The 25044-nt window shown below is 29.8% G+C and overlaps 1 protein-coding gene across 1 annotated transcript in view; it reads left to right on the plus strand.

Moving 5' to 3' along the window:
* Positions 1 to 25044, plus strand: part of LOC115885211 — a 185798-nt gene that overhangs the window by 134366 nt on the left and 26388 nt on the right. Inside the window, exons 2-3 of the mRNA XM_030904039.1 lie at positions 17169 to 17307; positions 21787 to 21893. Of these exons, the coding sequence (XP_030759899.1) occupies positions 17169 to 17307; positions 21787 to 21893 (246 nt within the window). The remainder of the gene's footprint in view (positions 1 to 17168; positions 17308 to 21786; positions 21894 to 25044) is intronic.

Below are 25044 nucleotides of genomic sequence, written 5' to 3' on the forward strand. Positions count from 1 at the left end.
ACATTATTTCATTTTTATCTACAGGGAGAGTTTTAAATATGTGCAAATATTTTTAGGAATTTCTCATCACTTCTTATAGACACTTCCTTGGCGAAAAATTCCAAAACCAAAATTAGCTAAATTGGTCCAGCCGGTCTTGAATTTTAGAGAGACTAACAAACATTATTTCATTTTTATCTACCGGGAGAGTTTTAAATACGTGCAAATATTTTTAGGATTTTCTCATCACTTCTTATAGACACTTCCTTGGCGAAAAATTCCAAAACCAAAATTAGCTAAATTGGTCCAGCTGGTCTTGAATTTTAGAGAGACTAACAAACATTATTTCATTTTTATCTACAGGGAGAGTTTTAAATATGTGCAAATATTTTTAGGATTTTCTCATCACTTCTTATAGACACTTCCTTGGCGAAAAATTCCAAAACCAAAATTAGCTAAATTGGTCCAGCCGGTCTTGAATTTTAGAGAGACTAACAAACATTATTTCATTTTTATCTACAGGGAGAGTTTTAAATATGTGCAAATATTTTTAGGATTTTCTCATCACTTCTTATAGACACTTCCTTGGCGAAAAATTCCAAAACCAAAATTAGCTAAATTGGTCCAGCCGGTCTTGAATTTTAGAGAGACTAACAAACATTATTTCATTTTTATCTACAGGGAGAGTTTTAAATATGTGCAAATATTTTTAGGAATTTCTCATCACTTCTTATAGACACTTCCTTGGCGAAAAATTCCAAAACCAAAATTAGCTAAATTGGTCCAGCCGGTCTTGAATTTTAGAGAGACTAACAAACATTATTTCATTTTTATCTACAGGGAGAGTTTTAAATACGTGCAAATATTTTTAGGATTTTGTCATCACTTCTTATAGACACTTCCTTGGCGAAAAATTCCAAAACCAAAATTAGCTAAATTGGTTCAGCCGGTCTTGAATTTTAGAGAGACTAACAAACATTATTTCATTTTTATCTACCGGGAGAGTTTTAAATACGTGCAAATATTTTTAGGATTTTCTCATCACTTCTTATAGACACTTCCTTGGCGAAAAATTCCAAAACCAAAATTAGCTAAATTGGTCCAGCCGGTCTTGAGTTTTAGAGAGACTAACAAACATTATTTTTATCTACAGGGTGAGTTTTAAATACGTGCAAATATTTTTGGGGGTAGTATACTTCGCGAAAAAAATAAATAAGTTTGAAATATAATATGTTATTTTTTTTTAAATTTTAGGTTAAAAACCAAATGTACCAAAAAGAAATATGTATATAATATGGCAACATAGGTAGGAGATTAAATTTAAAAGAAAAAAATCCAGAAAGAAAAGTTCCAGTGGTTCTCAACATTTAAGCAAAAAATATATTTTTTTTAATTTTCAAAGCAAAATAACTCTAAAAACTCTAAAAGTACTTTAAATTATAATGAATCGAAAAAACATTAAAGCTTTAACACCCTGTAGCTACGAAACAAAGCAAAATCGGGCCTATGTTGATATGAAAAATAAATTTTATTTTTACGTGAGGAATCTCCCCACAAGAGATGGCACATGTTTTTTGAAACACCCTGTATAAAAGTTCATTCTGTCAACGCATACAGATACTTGAAATACTACTACAATGGTGCACATTCTCCTTTACAAAACAAATAAAAAACAAGCCAGGCACCCTACGACTACCTTTTCCTGATACTAAACTAAAAATACACGACCTAGTTGGATAAATTTGATCTAAAAAATGCCGTTCTGCCGTTGTTAGTTACACCATTCGAATGGAAAGTAAAGCTAACATTTTACGGAATATGCCATTTGGGATTCCAAACTTTGGATATACATATTTATGGCATTTTTGTGTAGAAATATTAAAACACGAGTTATGTCGGCATAAGGTATCGCAGTATTTAAAATAAATTATATCTATTTGTATTTTTGAAATAATTTTTAAGTTTCTTGTTTAGTTTATATAGTGTTTTCTGTTTTGTTTCTCAAATTTCAATATCAGTTTAGTTTTCTATTTTAGTTTTTAAGTCAGTAATTATTTTAATAAAGTTTGCCAGAAATAATAGCGTAAAAATAAAGAGCGTAAATTTTATTTTCTTAATTTTAAATATATTTTTTTAATATTTTTTAGAGTAAATTTTAAAATAGGCTGATAATATATTTTTTTTCAAACGTCACAAAAGTATTAATTTTTGCGACGTGAATGACAATATAAAAAAATCATTTTAACGCCTAGGCATAAAAGTGAAGTACTTTTACGCCTAAGCACAAAAGTACGAAAATATATAAAGTGTCAAATTTAACGAGCGTAACCATAGTTTCCCGATATACAGGGTGTTTCACAAAGCATGTGTCATCTCTCGTGGGGAGATTCCTCATGTAAAAAGAAGATTTATTTTTTATATCAACATAGGTCCGATTTTGCTTTGTTTCCTAGCTACAGGGTGTTAAAGTCTTAATATTTTTTTCGATTTATTATAATTTTCTTCCAAGTGCTTTTAGCGATTCGAATGAAATTTGGATTATAGAGACATATTCTCTAGGGACGTGCATATGGGTTATCACTGGAATATTTTTCTAAAAAAAGCATGTACGCCACTGGCTTTTTTCTTTCTTATTAGAAAAATAGTGTCAGCAGTTTAATGCTGATTAAAAGTTGTCTCTTGATATTTTGTCGATTTGGGCCTAATTGATGAGATAAACGCAATTTTATTAATTTGCCTTGATCCAAGCCCAATAGCAACCTTTAAAAAAATTTAATATCATTAACTTGCGAAAGTTTTAAGTAAGTACTCATTAATTCCTCATCAAAAAATATGAAAAAAAGTTCCTATAAACATAGGTATGGAAATGCATAGTTTTAGAGTTACAGGATGTTAAAATTTTTTAAAATTAGTTGTTTTATAATTATCTTAAATACCATTATTTTTTTATTTGAAATTGCTGTAGGTTGGACTAATAGTAATAATAATATTTAATAATAAATTAGGTAAACTATATAATTTATTCATTTCATTTTTATTAATAATTGTAATTAACAGAATTTCGGTTATCTCATCAATCTCATCACAAAATATCAAGAGATAACTTTTAATTGGCACTAAACTGCGTACACAATTTTGATATCAAAAGAAAAAAATTGGTGGCGCACATGTTTTTTTTTGGAAAAATAATCCAGTGATAACCCATATGCACGTCCCTGATAAATTTATCGACACTTTTTTAGCATTAAAATATGTAGCACTTATAGTAACTTTTACCCTCAAAGTTTGATTCGAATCACTAAAAATACGTGAAAGAAAATTATAATAAATCGAAAGATTATTAAGACTTTAACACCCTATAGCTACGAAATAATGCAAAATCGAATATGAAAAATAAATCTTATTATTTACGTGAGGAATCTCCCCACGAATAGTGGCACATGTTTTTTGAAACACCCTGTATAATTACATACAAGGTATTACTTTTAAATCTTTTTATATCATTTTGAACGTTTGAAATTGTTTAAAAAAAATTTGACGTTTGAAAAAATATATATATATATATATATATATATATATATATATATATATATATATATATATATATATATATATATATATATATATATATATATATATATATATATATATATATATATATATATATATATATATATATATATATATATATATATATATATATATATATATATATATATATATATATATATATATATATATATATATATATATATATATATATATATATATATATATATATATATATATATATTATATCTATTAGGAGTAAAATGACTTTTGTGCCTCGCTGTATGTCAAACGTACAGCCTCGCCGCAAAAAGTGTTATTTTTAATCCTAATCAAACAATCTAATATTATATTATATTAAATGTCAAAATCAATATTGGAAACTGGTTGGAAATATGTTTTTAATTTTAACTTTTTAAAGACAAACAGAAATAGAGAAAATATGAATATATCAACAACAGTAGTTTTATATCTTGTAATAAATCTAAAACATTTTCAACTCTATCTGTCTTGATGGTGAATTGTTTTACATATTTTTATCTTCGAACTTCAGTTGATTTTATATTCATAGAAGCATCAGTAAATACCAACAAAAGGCCAATAGTATTAATATCGTAAAATATATGGTTTCTACAAACACTTTTGTTTATTTATTGAATATAAAAACGCTTTATATGTTTTAGTTATTATAGAAATAGTGAAGTATAAGATGCAAACAAATAGTTTATTTAAGTAAAAAATGAAAACGGTTCGTTGAAAAACAACAATAGGTACTTTAGAAAAGCCCAAGGGATTTTTGTTTATTTTAAAATGTTCCAAGAATTTTTTACCAATAAATTGGATAATTTTATAAATATCTAAATGCAGTTGATATAAAATACTAGGATCGGTGATTTTAAAACAGATCCACAAATAGCAAATATGTTTAGAGTTTTATAGGTTATAAATATCTATTATTTATTTTTAATATGTAGGTATACCGGGTGCGTCCCAAAAGTGGCTCACCCCTATAACTATTTTATTTTTTTCAGATAAAAAATCGAGATTTGGTATGTTAGTATATGACATAAATTAAGACTCATTGACGTATTCAACTGTTTTCTGTCACTTATTGTTTCATTGGAAATGACTACAAATTTTGATTTTTAAATGGCACCCTCGGTGGTTTTTTTTACTTTATTCTATAGAAAATGACATTCTAAGTAGAATGATATGATATGTCATAAGTAGAATGATATGATATGTCAACTTTTGACATTTTTGCTTAAAACAAAATTGAATTTTAAATTCCAATCTAGAGGACCATGGCTATGTTAAAAACACTAGTTTTTAATCAAGCCTTGGAAAATGGATTTGATCGTCTAATATTATTCGTGTCTTGTCCTGGCCGGTTAAAAGATGCCCAAATCGCATTTTTTATCATATCTCAATTTTTTCAAATGGAACGACGGTGGCTCATTACCATATTTGGAAAAGGCATTTTTTACGAATAATTTGGTACCACACACCTGGTATTTCGAAATCAAATTGTCGTTATGAATCGCATGTTGCAATTACAAATAAACCATATTCGAAAATGTCAAAAGTTGACATATGATATGTCATTCTATTCAGAGTGTCATGTTCTATCGAATAAAGCAACAAAACACCGTGAGTACCTTTTAAAAATCAAAAGTTGTAGTCATTTCCGGTGAAACAGGAAGTGACAGAAAACAACTGAGTACGTCAATCAATCCTAATTTACGTCATATAGTAACATACCAAATCTCGTTGTTTCATCTGAAAAAATAAAAAATGTTATAGGGGTGAGCCACTTTTCAGACGCTCCCGGTATACAGGGTATCAAAAAAGTAGTGTATCTAACTTTGGTAATTGATTATACAGATAAAAATAAAACAAAAAATTTCTATGAACATATGACTTAAAATGCTTCCCGAAGAAGTTACAATCTTCGTTAAATAAAAATAATATATTTTGTTTATTTTTAAACACGTTGGTAAACCTTTTTTCCTGAAATTTGGTACTCTCACACACATTTTAATGCCAAAGCGAATGGCGATCGTTGAAAATTCCGTAATAGCATCGAAAGGGTGCTTTCCATTAGGGTAGAGAGTGCTACTACTGGTGGAACTTCTTTTATCCTTATAGATACTGTAATTTCAACAAATAACATAGAAAGCTAGAACTTTTTTACGAAAAAATGTGCCCCTCGTTTAGTTCGAAACTTTCGTCATCGATTTTAATATTAGTGAAGTAATAAAATGTAAAGAAATTTTAAATAAATTACCTGTTCCTGTTACCTGTTCACTGTTACCTGTTTACCTGTTACCTGTTCAGTTTTAATTTAAAAAAAGGTGCAGTTTATCTCAAATTAATTAAAAACAGCTTATCGAAAATCGTTCAAATTTGACATGTGTGTTCAACATACGCACACCTTTAAATAACAGGACAGCCAATATTTGGACAGTTCAAACTTTGGGGGGATTTCCTATGATTCCAACGCCGATGCACCACCCGGTATACTATGTTATCTGTGCTTCTACGCGACTTTCACATCTTATTAGGTCTCTTCCTTAACCCGGAACACCGGTTTAAAACCTGACTGACACCGGTGGCTAAATATGTGTTATCCGGTATTCCGGTATCGACACCGACACCGGTGTCATTCATAACTTCTATATTTCGGGACAAAGTTTTGAAGTTTTATTTTTTCCCTCTTAATAACTCCTTACCTACATTATTAAAAGATGGAAACAGGTCAAGGCAGAATATTCAATGACATAAACGGGTCTTGAAACTATTCCATTTCCATCAGTTGAAGGACAGACATTACTTAAATATTTAGTTGTCAGTTAGCTCAACAAGAATCAGAGAAATAAATACCCGTTAAATATATTATTAAAAGGTTCTTTAATTGCTACTTTATCTATATAACAATTCTATTTATGATATTATTAATTTAATGGTGTTTTTATACAACAATTAAGATAAAGATAGCATAATATCATAAATCTTTATTACAGTTGTGTTTCAGGAGTTAGTTTTTATTACTGTGAAACAAAAATATACATTTATAGTTACTATATCTCATATACAATGTCAAATCACATCATAAAGTCTACATCATATGGGATACTGGCAAAATAAACACTAATTCACCATAATACACCAAAACACTTTACTTTTGCACTGGACGCGCGTTTTAATAACCATGTTAGCATTATCAGCAGATGATTAAAACTGAGAGACCAGTGCATGTTTTATTTTGCTCTTGTAACAACAAAAGTTCCAACCCCCAACAATTGGGATATTATTTTATTTATGGATTTAGGTCAAATTTGACTTTAGTGTTAGATTTTTTTTAAATAGATTAAAAATGCCATAATAAAATTTACGCTGTTGCAGTCCGGTATCAAATTTGACATTTAGAAAATTAAATGGCTGAAAACGATTTTAATGGCCGAATTTTGAAAAAAAATAATTGAAGAAGTTATTTCTTTTTTAAATTATACAAAGTACACACTCTTTAGTCATCTAGATGACCATCTACTTGGCATCAGTTTAAAAGCACCACTTAAACGCCAAAAGTTAATTCGTAATCAACTGGGACAGGAATCAACTTATTTGAAGAAATATAATAATAATAATAGCTCCCGTACATAGCGTTTTACGCCGTGGGAGTAGAAAGGTACAACTTACCATGCTAGAGCCGTTCGGTATACAAGGAAGGTAATGTGGCTAGCACTACGCTTCAGCCGCCTATTATTACCTCAGGATTGTGAATCCCAAGTACTCATTTAAGGCTGAGTCGACCTAGGTACCCAAACTATTTTTATTTAATAAAAATAGTTGTCTGATGAAATGCCGGGTGTAGGATTCGAACCCACAACCTTGAGATTGGGAGACGAGAGCCTGTACCTCTACGCCACCGAGTACCTAGAACTTATATGATTTGTTAAATCAGATGATACTACATTCACGAGAAATAAATTCAAAGCTTGATTAGTTGACTTGACTCGTGGAAACGCGCCTTACTTAAGTCATTCAATATGACAGTTCCATTTTATGTGACACTGTAGAATTATAAACTTTAAAGAGTATTCACACAAAAAAATATATTATAGAACACAGTTTAAACCAAGAGAAAATTACTCTCAATAACTTCAATAGGCTTAGTGCTTTTATTTTTTAACTCTATGCTTAGTGCCTTCTCCGCCGGTGCTGCCACCATCGGAAAATATCGTAAACAACTAGCATATAAAAATACATGGGTTTAAGTAGCGAGTATACGAAAAAAAGTTTATATAATTAATTATTCTAAAAGTGCTAGGAAGTATAATTTGTTTAGTGTGTCTAAAACTAAAAAAAAAAATTAATATTTTCAGGAGGTCTAACTTGTATTATAATTAATTATTCCAGCTAAAAAAACTTTTGAGATGAGTTCCACTATGGTAGCGAGCATAATTTTACTCACCGGTTTTGCTAGTGGGGGTCATAATTGAGGCTATTTCGGCTATAACGAAATTTTTTAAAGGTACATAATTATAATTTTAGAAGATGTTCATAAAACATTTAATCACTAGTTGATTAAAAAAAGTATACCTACCACTAATATTGCAAATTATATTTTATGAGAGCACTTTGTTTACTCACTTGTTTCGTCGAACTGCTTGAATCCATTTTTTCTTTTGATCAAATCGGTGTGAGAAAATGTGAAGTTATAAAATGTTGTTTCGGGAGAGTTGAATATCCGAGAAAGTTGAATTATTGAATGTTATTGCGCCCAACAACGCCCTAATTACGCTCTCCTTTACACGTTTTTCGGCATTTTTATTGACATTTGAAATTGTCAACTGAAATACAGCAAGCCTATTTACAAAAACAGTTTTAAACCATCGATGCCCATCATATTCCAAAATACGCTAATAAAAATAATTAAAATCTAATAATCTAAAATAATAAAATAACAAATTTATTTACAGTAAATACAAAATAAGAAATTATTAACAAATTATTTTTTCTACTGCTTACACATACGTATTTCCTAATATTTTATTCATTTTATCGAATGTCATAACGATAACTTTTTAAATTATATTTCTAGACTTTTCCAATTACTTTTTATCGCTTGTAGGATTATAGGCATCATGGATTTCGCTCATAGCATTTACCTTCTATTTATCGATTTAATAAAATATATATAATACAATTCTTACCATAACACTGCATTTATGTTCAGAAAGAAAACAATAATGACATTTATCAATATTGCTATTAGATTTTTTGTTCGTGTAAGGAGTTAATCGTGGGAACTATACCCTTTTAAATAAAATAAAAGCATCTGGTTAAATCCACAATTATCCATAATGAAAATATAGCTATGGATAATGTTTTTGCTTTGGAAACATGAAAATGATGGACTTAAGTATAAAATAGTAATAGTAGTAAAAGTACGAGTATACAATTTAAAGTTTTTGTAAGCATTGTCATCAAAATAATCCAATAAAATTGTCATTTGAAAAAAAAAATTACGGGCAAGCTGATTTTTTCAGAGTTTGTCAGCGACTGTCTTCTGAGTGTAAAATAAACAAAATCGGAAATTTTTCCCTTGCGGTTTTTGAGCAATAGGGGTGTTTTTTTTAAACTGTACTACAACAAAATAATTAGACGCAAATTGTACATAAGAACATTTTCTATAAGTTTGCCTAATGATTTTTTTTATAAGTTTATTATTTCCGGGCTTAGAGGCCGTTTCATAAGCCCTTTGGGGTGGTTTATAAAAAGTTTGTTTTACAGTAAATTGACTCATATGAAAGTTGTTCATGATACATGGACAAGCAACTTTTCCCCATGATTTTTTTTGTAGCTTCATTATTTTTGGAGATAGCGTCCAGTTCATGAACAAATTGGGGTAGTTTCATAATTTTTGTTTAGTTCTACAAATTTTTCAACTTAAAGGTGTTCATATTAAAATTACATGCAAACTTCCCTATGATATGTATTTATTTCCCCAAAACGAAACATGGAATTCATCAAGTGAATGAATATTATGATTCAATTTTGTGTGATGGACCTGGCGTTGGCTCCTCAGATTTATTGTTGGTTTCTTTTCTTACTTCGTATGAAGTAAAGTCGTCATCGTCAGAATATAGTTTATTATATGTACTCTTATTTTGAACGAGTTTCCTAGGGTGAATTTGCTGAAAAAAGAGTAACATTGAAAACTACCCTAATTTGTTCATGAACTGGACGCTATCTCCAAAAATAATCAAGCTACAAAAAAATTCATGACGAAAAATTGTTTGTCCATTTATTATGAACAACTTTCATAAGGGTCAATTTGCTGCAAAACAAACTTTTTGAAAACCACTCCAAAGGGCTCATGAAACGGCCGCTAAGTCCGGAAATAATAAACTTATAAAACAATTAATTAGGCAAACTTATAGGGAATGTTCTTATGTACAATTTGCGTCTAATTATTTTGTTGTAGTACAGTTTTAAAAAAAACACCCCTATTGCTCAAAAACCGCAAGGGGAAAATTTCCGATTTTGTTAATTTTACACTCAGAAGACTGAAAGACTGACTGAAGACTCTGAAAAAATAAGCTTGCCCCTAATTTTTTTTATTTTCACTCTCTATACGGCGATACAATTTTACTGGACTAAAATCACTGCATTGCTAATCTTATCACTGCAGGCAGTTATCAGTAAAATGGTAACAGTGTATGTTTTAATCTTTGTTGAAACTGTGATATCCATAAAAGGAAAGATACTAAAGAAACAAGTACTAGTACCAAGGATTATTTTTCGATCCTTCACTAGTACCTTTGCTTTTAGTAGGAATTTACTTCACTTACTACGATTTGGAATAGTTGCCAAGTACACGAGTATCTCTATTTCTAAAAGCGGATTCTGACGAAGATTAACTGCTACACTACTTATTAATTTGGGTATTCCCAGTAAATAATAGGACTAACGACCGAGAAATATCAAAGATTTTCCTTGATTTAAGTAAGAACCATCTTCGGCTTGTCACAGGGTTTTTAACAGGACAATGTCTCCTCAATGAACACCTCGATAGATTGAAGCTAAGAGAGAATTCAAAACACCAGAACACCTCATGTGCGCCGAGACGAAAATCAGTCGTGCCATAAACTTTGGTAACTACCCTCTGTAAAACCGCCTTAGATATTGGCTTTTGTCAAAGATCTGGGGCTGTATGATGAGTTATAACTCAAGAAAGGGGAACACAATAAAATAAATATGTAAGGTCGCGGTGATTAACCCTCGCCTCCCATTTATTTTACATTCCCAGTAGTGAATCTGAACCAAGATAGGTTTCCTATGATCCTTGTGTTCCCTCACTTGTCTTAGAACCATAGTACGATAGACAATAAATAATTGTGTTAGTCGTTTCATGAATGTTCCGCCAAAATAATATCTAATTTCAAATTCTATCCAATAGTTATAAAGTGAACTAAAATAACCACTTAGGAAATCGTACAATGAAACGAGCAAAAACACCATCTGCTGTATAAAGTTGCAAGAACTTTAGAGTTCTAATTAATTAGTTAAAAGTTTGGAAACAATTTAATGCTTAAACGACGAGGTGGAAACTAACAAATACGACAGTTGCCAAACTTAATACAAAATCACTCTGGACCTATGGTTAACGAAACCAGTAATTCAGAGTGATAATTTTTTTGTAACAGTATAATTATATTTTAAATTTAAATTTTGTATTATTTTTTTTTTTTGTGAACTGTCGATTTTCGAAAGAAATCGGTACATTTATTTTATTTCGTATATTTTTCATTTTATTGATTTTATGGAAAGCACTGTTCATTAAAATGTTGTATCCTATGTTATAGGGCTTGTTTCTCTCTACAATTTCCTGTCTCACAATGTACCGTTTGTCTCCAGGAATTTTAATAAAATGTTCTTTGAAAGTAACATTGGTAGCATTATTACTGAAATCCCGGGATCCCGAGATTCGGGGTTAATAATCCCGGGATTCCGACAACATAAAATTGTCCGGGATTGAATCCCTTAGTATCTACATATACAGGGTCACTGATATGTATGGGAACGGTCGATTATTAGGTAAAATATAAGAAGCACCACAAAAAGTTAAATATAAAAGTTATAGGATTTTTAAAATATCTATTAGCGGGTAATAAATTTAAGTATACAGGGTCAGTCATAACGTCGTGGCACATCAAAGTTTTATTTTTTAAATGGATACACACATTGTACCACAAATCGACCGTTTCCGAGTTATTGACTTTTAATTATCACTTAAACAATTCGATTCAATTAATTTCGATGTTTTCAGTTTTATTTAATGGTGCCATTCTGCGGAAACTGTGATACTTAATAATATGTGGCATTAGCTTTCAAGTTAGCATTTATAGATGTATAAAATGAGATTATATCAAGTATGGAAATTACAAAATTTTCGTTTAACATTTCAAAATCTAAATTTCATAATTCGGAAATTGTTGAATTTAGATACATTATGTGTATTACGATTATGCTATGTTACGAAAATATCAAGATTTACATTTTTTAGAATTTTTACAAATTCCACTATCTAATACTTTTGAAATAATATGATTACAAAATTTTGAAAGTGTGAAGGAAAAAATGCCTGTTATTGCTTATTTAAGAGGATGTTGCTGTTATATTGTCTTAAAGAAAATTAAATGCGATACATGTAAGAATAATTTAACATTTTCAGACAACATTGATATTGAACAAAATTCACTTATAAAGAACGTTCCTAGAGGCAGTCTTAGGTTTCCAAAAGATGAAATTAATAACTGATACAGTTTTATTTGAATTATAATTTTTAGCAAAGTTTTGCAAAGTCATGAGGAGTATTTCAGAATTCACAATAAAAAAATATTTTTATCAAAAATAATTTTGGATTACATTAAAAGTAATTTAAAATTATTGCACTTTCCGCATAGTTGGTACTTTATCATCCTGATGTTATTATGAAAATTGTCGTAAATAATTCTATTACAAATACACGTCTGAAAAACTACTGTGGTAAAAAAAATTATAGACTTGGAAAAAGAAATAAAAGAAAGTTACAGCATAAATAAATACAATAACGATGCATAATTTATGATTAATTATTTATTAAAAATTCGATGCAATTTTAAAGCCATTATATACGTATAAAGAGTATCAAATTAAATGCAATCAAAGTTTATGCCTCCAGTTGATGACGTCACGAATAAGCTGTCCGGCCTTGTTATTTCGTCGGTGCCAGGAGAATGCACTAAGTCTATAGAATATTATATAAAAAATATGTTGAGAACTTAACTTTAAATTTTCTATGGTAATATAATTAATGGGTATACAATTTATCCTATTCAAGTAGAAATATAGTTTAGGTATAAATCTATTTATCTATCCCTAAACATATTTTTACTAAAGTAAAATGTTTTAAATTTAAACAAAAAACAAAATAAAATAAAACATTCTATTACGTCAAAACAGGAATCAATAAGAGATGTATTTTAAAGACGCTTTACATCAGAGAAATCTTCCTTTACACTGTGTCCTATTTCCTGAATTTAGACGAATGTTAGAAGAACTTTGAGAAGCTTTATTAATAAATGAAAGAAAACTCCTTTTATGCTAATCGAAAAGAAAAATTCTTGCAGTGGAAAATAATTTCCTTTGAAATTCATTGCTATAAAATTGTATATAATAACATTTAAATTAATAGTGATATTTTGTTTTATTAATTAAAAGTTACTTGATATTCAATTTAAACACACTAAAAAAATGTATTCGCTTCAATATCCTAACTAGTATTTAAAAATAAAAACCTGTAAAGTACATTGCGTGCAAGTTTACGACAATGAAAAGTTATAATCAAACGTGTATCACAATCGACAAAATTATGGAGCAGTTTATTTTTAACAACCAAAAAGAAAAAGTGTACAATATTTATATGAACATACTTATATTTGAAAAAATATAAATAATTTTTCTATACTTTAATACTTATATAATACTAATTTCTATACTTTTAACTTTAAAATGGAATTGGTAAACAAGCCCCATTTTAGTAAAATATAATAAAATTTTTTTTAGGCTACTATTGATTTCAAAAGATAAACCTCCTGAATATTTTCAATGCACGCAAGTTAATGATGAAAAGCCTATTTGCATCACAATCAGAGACTCTTTATTTCCTCCTTTATGTCCGTTTAGAATACATAAGCAAGTTTTCAAAACATTTATTAGAATGGAATAAAAGACGGAATAGTTTAAATTGGGTACATAAACTTGCATATATGCTAGATTCGGACTTTTACTGATTCATTATTTTTATTTTGTTTATGGAAGATTTATATAACAAGCCATATACAATATACTTGCACGAAAATTCATTCGCTTGAGTACTCGATTATTGAAATAACCGACATCGCTCGATTATGAACGAGCGATGCAAGTGACGAGTACCAACCGATCCTAGAATGAAATAAATTGAAATCCGATTTTAATGTGACATACTCGATAAAAAGCCGAGCGAATTTTCTACATACATTGCAGTTAGCAAATTTATACGACGCCGTATATATTTTTATCCGTTGCGTATCTGAGGGACAAAATTTTACGACCTACATCGACAATGCTTTGAAATAAACTAAATCAAGCGACCAAGCGAATCGCTTGCCGCTTGCTACTTGCCATTCATCACTGCGCACGCAACTTACTGCTTGGCGCTTGGCATTAACGAGTACTTACAACAAGCGACGGGTGAAAAACCGATCACTCGGTTATTGCAATCGCTTGAAACTCGAGTACTCGATTATTGGAATTAATCGGTTTTTTTCCATCACTATTTATTATAGTTCATCAAATGATGTATTATAGTATATCAAATAAACATTTAGTCACGTGATTAAGCTAAACCGGCAAAGCGTCGCCCACTTTCACATAGTTCCTTTTAATAAAAATATTTTAGGAAACAAAAATAAATTAATTATAAATATAAAAACAGTTATTATTTGCATCAACAAAACCCACCTTCTTAACTGCACTTAATAGACATAAGGGCCATTACTACCGCTTTCCCGTTCAAAGTATTCTAATAAAGTTGCAATGAGTTTTACGGCTATTAAGCTATATTGTACCACCTTGCACTAAAAGAGGTTCTAAAAGAACAATGTTCGACTAGAAGGTCTACTAGTAAACATTTTTAAGCTTAAATAAGTATCACAACACTATTTATTTATACCACAAACTCGTAATATACAAAACTAAAGTGTCAAGACGAATGACAATGTCAGGAAATATATAAATAAATGTGGCAACTTGATATTTTTTACAGCAGAGCTACCAAATGAATCCCCAGCGGGAAATTTAAATTCCAGTTAGACAGCCCGGCGCTGAATAGGTCCATGGTTGGCAACAATGAATTTGAAAATTGCGCCCTCGATTATGTAACTAAAAGTTTAATTCGTATCATATATACAGGGTAGTCCAAACTGTATTCCGGAAACTTCGGCAGCATATTCTGCAGATAAAAATAAGTAAAAAAGTTTGTATAAATGTGTGTCCTAAAATGCTTAGTTTCGAAGATACAGGGTGTAGAAGTTTCATTTTTATTTCGATTTTTTCCAAATAATTTCTGAAGTACCGTCAATATTTGGATGAAAATTGGCGTTTGGGAGGTTTTTTGACATGAGAAATTTGATTTTGATGTCAATATGACTCCTACTTGTAGAGGGCGTCATCTACATGTGTTTTAACTGTTTTGGAGAGTAATAACTTTTCGTCCGTACCTGCATAAAACTACTGAGTAAAAAAATATACATTTCCGTAATTTTTTACGTAAAAAATGTCTCTAGGTAAAAGGATTTTTACTAAGAGACATTTTTTACGTAAAAAACTTTGTAAATGCATATTTTTTTACTCAGTTGTTTTATACAAGTACGGACGAAAAGTCATTACGTTTCATACGGGTTCGGACTCCGAAAAAAACATTATGTAGATGGCGCCCTCTACAAGTAGGAGTCATATTGACAGGAAAATAAAATTTGCCGTGTCAAAAAACTCCCAGACACCAATTTTAATCCAAATATTTACGTTACTTCAGAAATTATTTCGAAAAAATCGAAATAAAATTGTAACTTCTACACCTTGTATCTCCAAAACTAAGCATTTTAGGACATACATTTATACGAATTTTTTTACTTATTTTTATCTGCAAAATATGCTGTCGAAGTTTCCGGAACACAGTTCGGACCACCCTGTATATTTCACCATTAATACATATCTCTCTAAAGCTGATAAACCCTAAACAATCAATTTAAGAACATAAAAATACACTTTTCACTCTTTAACTTTTATTCGACTAGCACTAAATTTAAGAGATGGTTCTGCTTAAACTTTATTTACGAAACTTGTCATAAAACTATAATAAAGTTTCAGTTTTAGACAGATTACAACTTTATCCCAATAAAAGACGGCATTGCCCTTAAACATAGCTTATCTTATACTTCATTTTAGCAATAGCAGGTGTCTATTTAGCTTTGCTGTTAATTTGAAGGCGTAAATTCACTTTACTTATAAATCTTATTTCAAATTAATTTTGTAAATAGATAGGCACTTCTTTATTAAATCAATATAATATAATTTAAATCGTTTTTCTTATTTAAGTCTATATTTTTTATTTAAATCATAATGATCTGCGTGTTAAGTTAGCCGTTGTTTCTTAGGTTCAATCTATACTGACATGTTCAGTATACTGACATGTTTATTGAGAACATAGTGTCCTGTTAAAAACCACTTGGCAATCCGAAGATTGTTCTTACTTAAATCAAGAAGAATCTTTGATTTTATTTCGGTTACAAATTCTGAGAAATTTCTTCCAGTGTTTTAGACCGTTGCGTTGGAGGATTTATTAATTATTTATTAGGAATTACTATATATTATATAGGAATTATATTATTCGTTTAGGAATATTATATATAGGAATTATATTATTCACTTAATTCCAAAATACGTAATAGTTGTATATTTTATGAAACCTGTATATTTTATGTAAATAACACTTTACCTACAACTTTTAAACGGAATATTATTTATACATTAATAACTTTCATCTTAGACAACATGTTTATACGCATATAATATGAAGATGTCTTAAAAGCTTTTATAATTGCATTTTCTCACATTACCCAATAAAGTTGTTTTCACTGTCTTTCACAACGTTTAAGAGGAAATTAATTTTAAAGTTTTTTTGCTTGAGAAAATTGCTGCTTCCTCTTGATAAAGTTTGTTCGACGACATCGATCAAAGATAATATCGGATGAATCACCAATTTTCCATGAAAACATTTGAAATTGTTTTAGATATTATCAGTATAAAAAAACAAGGTAAAAAATAAATTTGTTAATAAATTAAAACCAAAATAATTTTTTTTTAAATGATTTTAAAAAATTGTTAAAACACTGTCTAACTTATATTAGATGCATTGCTCAACAGAATTCTAAACATTCAAATATTAAGACAACAGATTTATTAGAGCCAAAACATGAAGACCAGCAACGTGTGGTGTCAAACAGATGTATGTATAAAGTTGGTATTAATTTTTTTATTCTTTATTTCAGAATTGGACTCTAAAGACACAAATTCTAGTTCAGCAAGGACGATAACAATCCGATCTAACGGTACTACAAAAAGCGAAGAAAACAAAGACGACGTAAAGAGCGAAGAACAGGCGGCGACGAAAATACAAGCAGTTTTTCGGTAAGAGAATGAAATTGAATTAAAATTACTATCTAACAAAAGCAATAGTAATGAAAGAGCATTCAACAGATATTATTTAAGCAAAATTCAATGCCTTCATATATATATATATATATATATATATATATATATATATATATATATATATATATATATATATATATATATATATATATATATATATATATATATATATTATATATATATATATATAGCATATATATAGCATATATATATATATATATATATATATATATATATATATATATATATATATATATATATATATATATATATATATATATATATATATATATATATATATATATATATATATATATATATATATATATATACATTAATCGGTTTAAAAGGTTCTACGTCTTCCGATGCTCCATGTCTATCTGTCTCTCCATGCACCGTCTCCGAGAGATCTTTCCTCCGTAAACGTGTCAATCCCTTCCTGCCAACTTCTTCTCGATCTACCCGGTTTTCTTCTTCCTGCAGGTTTCCAGTTTATAATTTGCTTTTTGATTATTATTTCTGCCATTCTTTGGACATGCCCGTGCCATATGGGTTGACTGTTCTTTATCTCGTCCACTATTGTATGTTTAACTTCCATAATCTCTCTTATGCGTTTGTTAGTTATTCATTGAGTCTTGATTTGCCTGCTGCTCTTCCCCAAAGATCCATCTCTGTAGCTTCCAGCATTCGTTTTGTTGTTTCCTTAATTGGCTACACTTCACAGCTGTACGTGATTATACTCTTGATGATGGTATTATATTAGTGTTATGTTTCTGTTATTTATGCTTCTGTCCCACAGTATCCCATTTAATACCGTGATAGCATTCCTGCCAAGTTGGTTTCGTTCTTTAATTGCTGTATCCAACAGTCTATCATTTTTGATTTGCATACCCAAATATTTGTATTTTGTGTAGCACTTAATTTTCTTCCCTTCTAGTATCTGTTCTCCTCCGATAGACATATATTCTGTTTTGTTAGTATTGATCTCGAGTCTCCATTTCTGATATTCTTCTATAAGCTTACGTGTCATATAATTTATGTCATCGTAATATTGTGCTATGAGTACCTTATCGTCCGCGAAGCAAAGTGTGTAGAGCATATTATCCCCTATGGGTACTCCCATATTTCTACCATATTTTTGCTTCCAACCTTTGAGAACTTGTTCGAGATAGATTTAGATAGCTCTTTTTACTTATTACTTGAGTGAGTGTAAATAAGTGGTCCACCGTCGATCTACCGGCTCTAAATCCTGCTTGTTCTTCGGCTTCTATTTCTTGGTATCCGTTTTCGATTCTATTTCTCAAAATTTTTCTATATATTCTACTCACGATGGCTCTTACTGATATTCCCCTGTAGTTTTAGCACTTAGTACGATCTCCCTTTTTGTATATGGTTGTAGGTAAGCCTCATTCCATTCTTGTGGTACATCCGTTCCGTTTATGCAGTCCTGGAATATTTTCCTTTAAGTGTTCGTACAGTTTTTTCGGTCCTGATTTAATTAACTCTGCCGGTATATTTCCCGGTCCGGGTGCTTTACGATTTTTTAGTGAGATACATTCCTTAATTATATTACGTGAGGTACAATGCCTTCAAAATATCATAATATGATAGAATGACAGATTTCATAATTATTTTAGTCCTAAATTTTAATACTAATAAATATATATATTATAACAGAATGCTCGCCATTAGTATTTCAGAAACTACGACAGTTATGAAATTTGCTTTAATGGGACAAAGTTGACACTATAAATTTGATGTTTGTTGTGTATATATTGTTACGGATGCCGCGGATACTTATACACGATAAAATATTTAAAATTATTTATTATAAGACTATAATTACAATGAACTAACTAAATATAACGCACTAACAATTAAAACAACGCTTTGTTCGATTTCTGGTTGACTTCAAAACTTAAAAACTTTACGCAATTCCGCGAAAAACCGTAGCGGATATTTCTCGTCCCTTCTAGATTATTCTTTTTGCTCCAAACTAAAAAATTATTTTAATTTTATCCGGGGTTTCCCACATTGTCCAAGAAATAGCGCACAAGAAGATGCTTTACAGGTCGTACCTACCTCATTTTATCGAAAGATATCCTGACAACGATCTTGACAATATTATTGGTAAATAAAGTTGTACTTTTAGATACAATTGTTTTTGGATATCATATAGAGGGTGTTCAAATAGCCACATGACTTAATACACTGCAATAGTTTACTATTTATTTTTCACAAGCTAACTTTGAGATAAAAAAAAAACCTAGTGTAAAATAGTGAATTTAGAAACTGCCTTGTCTCCACACATTTCTTTCTGCATAGAGAACTGATCGATAGATGGGAAACTTTCTATTTTTTTAATTAAATATTAATTTCTTAAATTTTTTATGTATGTATTTTTAATAAATAACATATAAGAATGAACCCGACAGAAATTAATCATATATCATTTCATACGCCACTGCGTTGTGACGTTTTTCTTTCGAACTTTTTGCTATATCACTAACAAAATTTCCGAGCAAGATATGAGGATGTCTCTCTAATACAGGCATAAATTACTGACCATTAGTTCTGACATTTCTTGGCATTGCTTTAAATAAACCTATATAACATGTTTCCGCACGGACAGCACGAAAGGCACGCCTAAAAATATAAGAAAAATAAATAAACCCAGACTGGTCTGCTGTTATTTATATGCTGTAGTGCAACCTAAAAAATATTTAATTGGTCTTTTATGAAAATTCACGATCCATAAAAAATAATAAAAAATATTGTACATATGTATATAGACAGTATCCATTACTATTTGCATCATCAAAGAACATAGTGTTATAAAGCTTCTGGCGTTCTTTTCATATTTTAAAATTATATTTGTATTTGCTTAGTATAAATTTTATTTAGAAAAAACAACAACAATAGAATGATTAAATATATTTTAACTACTCTAATTTAATTCAGTATCTTGATGATAGTATGTAATATTAGTTATTTAGTCAATCACTGTTAGACATACATAACACAAAAAGTTCTATTTATTTTAGAATTAATTTTAACTAAAAAAGGCATTAAATTTATATATGTATAAGATATTTCGCAATCTTGCATAACATAAATGATTATGATACGCATTTCATTTTATTACAGAATTGGTCATTGGAACTGATCATTACGAATTACATTAAAAAAAGAACAAAAAATTATGAATAAGAATGTGAAATTTGCAGATCTCCCTCTAATTATCCTTATTATTTTGTTATATATATATTCAAATATCTTCAAATATATCATCAGAGTCATAGAAAAATAAAAATGAAATTAATATTTTCTTGAATTCCAAAAATCTTCGGAAGTATTCAAAATTTTTAAACATTTAAGGTCGAATTTTAATCCGCATCAAATTGCGCAATATTAACCGTAAGTTAGAGGCAGTTAACAATCCATAAAAACATTGAAAATGACCTGGCTTCAGTTCTAGTTGCATATAGTTTAGAAACCCCCAGTCTCTGTAGTATGCCTCTCTGACTCTACATATTTGTGACAATTTTTTGTTCTTTATTTATACCAAAATATCGTAATCTTAAATCATATGTACAGTATAAACAGGGTGTTCAAAATTCTACGCTAAACTTTCTGCAATATAAAATGATTTTTCTTCGTTATTTTAAATAGAACACCCAGTATATTATACTTTTAATAGATGGAGAATTAAAAAATGAACATTTTTTTTATTTAAAGTATTTCAAAATTTTTAATAATTTCGCAGATACAGGCAGTATTATTTCATATATATCTTTCAAGGGTACAATACAAGAGAAAATCGTTGGGTGGCTTTGATAAAAATTTACTGTGGAAAATACCATATGAAATATAAAACCGCGAATATCTGTGAAACCATATTTTGGAAAGCATAGCGTAGTATTTTGAACAACCTGTATGATTTACAATTACCATATTTATAGCAAAGTAAGTACATCTAAAGAAAATACCTAATTAATAATATAGTTTTTATTTCAGTACTCGTATTTTTAAGAATTTTTTTAAGGCTGAAAAATATATATTTTTTATTTATTAATAGCTTTGAAACTATCAAAATGTATTTACTCATATCTTAAGATTATGTAAAGTAATCTAAATGGAAGCCAAAATGCAATAATATACAGGGTGTTTGATTTAAATAAAAATCATCCTGATCCACTCTCTCTCTCTCTCTCACACACACTTTTTTCAACCACACTACAGAAGTTATAATATTCTCCTGAAATACATCCTAACATACTTTTTAAAGGTTTGCTTTTAAACAAAATTCCCAAGTGTTTTTATTCTAGGAGCTACAGATGCCCAACGCACTATTTCCGAACCCTGTATGTATACCCACATACGCTCCAGGATTCTAACCTCTACCAAACATATGTTATTTTAGTTTTTTCTATACAAGTTTCACTTTTGTTAAAGGGGTCACCAAACGAGGAAAAGTATGAAACAGCCCCAAGCACAGCAACAGGATGACAAAGAACCCACCAGGGAGGAGCTGGAGAACGAGTTTCGATTGGACGATCCAGGTAAACTTAAATTAGGAAACGGATTTGAGCGAAATTTATTTCTGGACGGTCCTATTACATTATCGGATCAATTCTATCTTCCGTTAGATTTTTACGATAGAAAATCTTTAAATTTATCAATAACATGAAATATTAAAACCCTAGCCAATTATATTTAAGAATTCAAATTTAAATAAATACGATTTTTTAAATTAAAAAAGAACAGGGAGAGATGCAGGAGACAAAGCAAAACCTTGAGCAAAACTAAACATATGTCAACATAATGTCAACATGCAATATGTTAAAAAGTGTTTTTTTTTTTCAAACGTCAAAAAAGTATTAATTTTTGCGACGTGATTGACAATATAATAAACCACTAAAACCACTGGATCCTTTGAGGGTTTAATCTAGTGTTATGTTACTATAGGGTTATGTTACTCTATTATGAAGATATTAAGTTTTTCAACTAACAATTAAAAAAATTTCAAATTATTCCAAATTTTCCAAAAAAAAATCACGAAGAAAACCTCATAGACGTGTTTCTGGGATCGAAATATACTACCCCTGAAATATTTGCACTTATTTAAGACTCACCCTGTATATGTTGTTGGTTATGGAACTTTGTACAAATAAAACATGACAAACCGTTTTTTGGCACATTATTTACTTCAAGTCTTCAATTATTGCTGTATTTTCTTGGTTATTATTATGTAGTATGGTTAGTAAGTAAAGTCTTTATCATATTTTTACCCAGGTAGCTGTATCCATCAGATATCCATTTTTTTTATACTACTGATAAAGACAATGTAGAAGAAGATGTTGACACTGTTGAAGAACAATACGATATGTTCTTCCAGAGAACAAATGCGGACAATATACAAAAATATCCAATATCAGATAAATTTCTTTTATAGAGAGCATGACATAAATTAGTTGGATCCCGCAATATCGAGAAAATTCTTTGCATTTTTCTCTGCAAAAGAACTCTGCTTTCTTTTGTTAACATAAGGTCAAATAAGAACCATTTGCTTGCTAAGATCTTTACAATCACTCTATTTACTGTATGTAGTCTTCCCTATGTCAGTTTTATTTAAATTATTGACAATTTTTGTATTATAGTCGTATTCTACAATAAAAAGTAAGAAATTAGTCTTATAGCCAATGTTATGATTATAACTTTCTGGAAATATTTCTGAATATGTAAACGTTTAAACGTCCTAAATGAAAATTATAAAAACTAATCCCAGGGATCATTAGATAACTTAATTTCATTTTTTTTTGCTCTCATTTTCACTTCGAAGGCGTTCAAGATAAAGCTCGTAAAAGATGCTATAAAGTTAAATAAGAAAGCGATACATTGTATTTTAGTATTAACCTTGTGGATGCAGCTAAAATGAATGGCTGATACAACAGAATACAATGTCATGCAAACAGAGTTAAATTCTCTTTAAAAGAAAATTAATAATTTATAGATGATCCAAAGACTCATTCATAGGGGCTGAAACGGGGTAGCAGAATTTATATGAAAATTGGTATTCTTGAACAAATTTGCTTAAAACTTAGTAGGTATGTAAACTTGGCTAATGTTGAAAAGGGCCGAGTTTTCAACATTGATATGGAGTGAAAAGTGCCTGTAATATTGTGAAAATCATCAGAAAGCTAAATCATGAGAATCATCTAACACGAGACATACCAACACCAGGAGGCATTAGACAAGATGACAGCCTTAGCCCCTTCTTATTCAATCTTTTAATGGACATCATCATAGAAAAGGTGACCCGATGAATATCGGTTATCTAATGGACACAACATAGTTAACATTGTGTGTTATGCTAATGTTGCAGCCATTATCGCAGAAACAGAGGACGATATGCAGAGACAGCTTCATAAATTCTATCAAGCAAGCCGAGAATTAAATATGATTATTTCTACAGAAAAAAACCAAATGCTTAACTTTCTCTAAAGAGCCTGTAAGATGCAAACTGGTAGTAGAAAACAAAATGATTGAGCAAGTATCACAGTTTAGATACCTAGGAATAGATATGTCGTACTACCACGATCCAGAGAAAGATCTGAGAAGCCAAATAAACAAAGCAACGGCCATGTCAGGATATCTGAGGCAATTAATGTGGACAAACCCCTTCATACGAACAGACAACAAAACTCAAATTTATAACACCTGCATCAGACCAATAATGACATATGGCATAGAAATCCGAGAGGAAAGAAACAAAATCAAAAGCATGTTAAGAGTAGCTGAAATGAAGAATATAAGAACCATAATGGAGAAGGCTAGAAGAGACAGAATTAGAAACACAAATATCAGACAACAATGTGGAATACAGGTCGTAGTGAGATGGGGTAGGTAAAGAAAAAGACAATGGTTCGCACACGTGAAACGCATGGAAGAAAACAGACTACCACGCATAGCTCTTGAAGGGAAACCCATGGGTAAGAGACAGCCGGGAAGACCTCCAAAAAGATGAAAAGACAGTTGGCAGTCCATCTCCCAAGAACTTCTACAGGGGCAACCTTAAAACTAACAGATCGACTAGATCTGAAATAAGTAGTAGAAGGAGAAGAAGATATGGAGTGTAAAAGTTTATATGCGAAATTAAATTAAAAAGAAAAGTTGAAAGAACTTTATTAAAAACACCTTGTACCAATAAGAAGTAATCTTATGTTTATGAATATTTTTTTAATTATTTTGTGCACTTATATTTCGCAATCTTGCATAACATAAATGATTCTGATACGCATTTCATTTTGTTACAGAATTGGTCATTGGAACTGATCATTACGAATATATAGTTAATATACTAAAGAAGTAAATTGTAATTTTGAGATATGTTGATCAGCTTGAATGTTGAGGTGATCCAATATTCTTAAAAGTTTTATTTGTTCTAACTTCCAACAATCCTTCCTCGTCACACTCGCCATTACAATGGAATAACTTTTACTGGCAACCTTTAGTAAATGTTACTTTCACTAGTAAATGTTAGAAATTACTAGGAAAAGTCGACAAATCTCTTTAAAATATCACATTCACTGGTCCAGTGCATAATTGTTAGCATTTCCTAGTGAATGTTAACAATCAATGAATTTCCGACTTTCACTGTAACATATATAAGGATTTTTTTTCTCCATAACTTAATCGGTACTTACTTATACT

Source organism: Sitophilus oryzae, unplaced genomic scaffold (assembly GCF_002938485.1).
Source record: "Sitophilus oryzae breed Bouriz unplaced genomic scaffold, Soryzae_2.0 scaffold_377_pilon_pilon, whole genome shotgun sequence".
NCBI lineage: Eukaryota > Metazoa > Arthropoda > Insecta > Coleoptera > Curculionidae > Sitophilus > Sitophilus oryzae.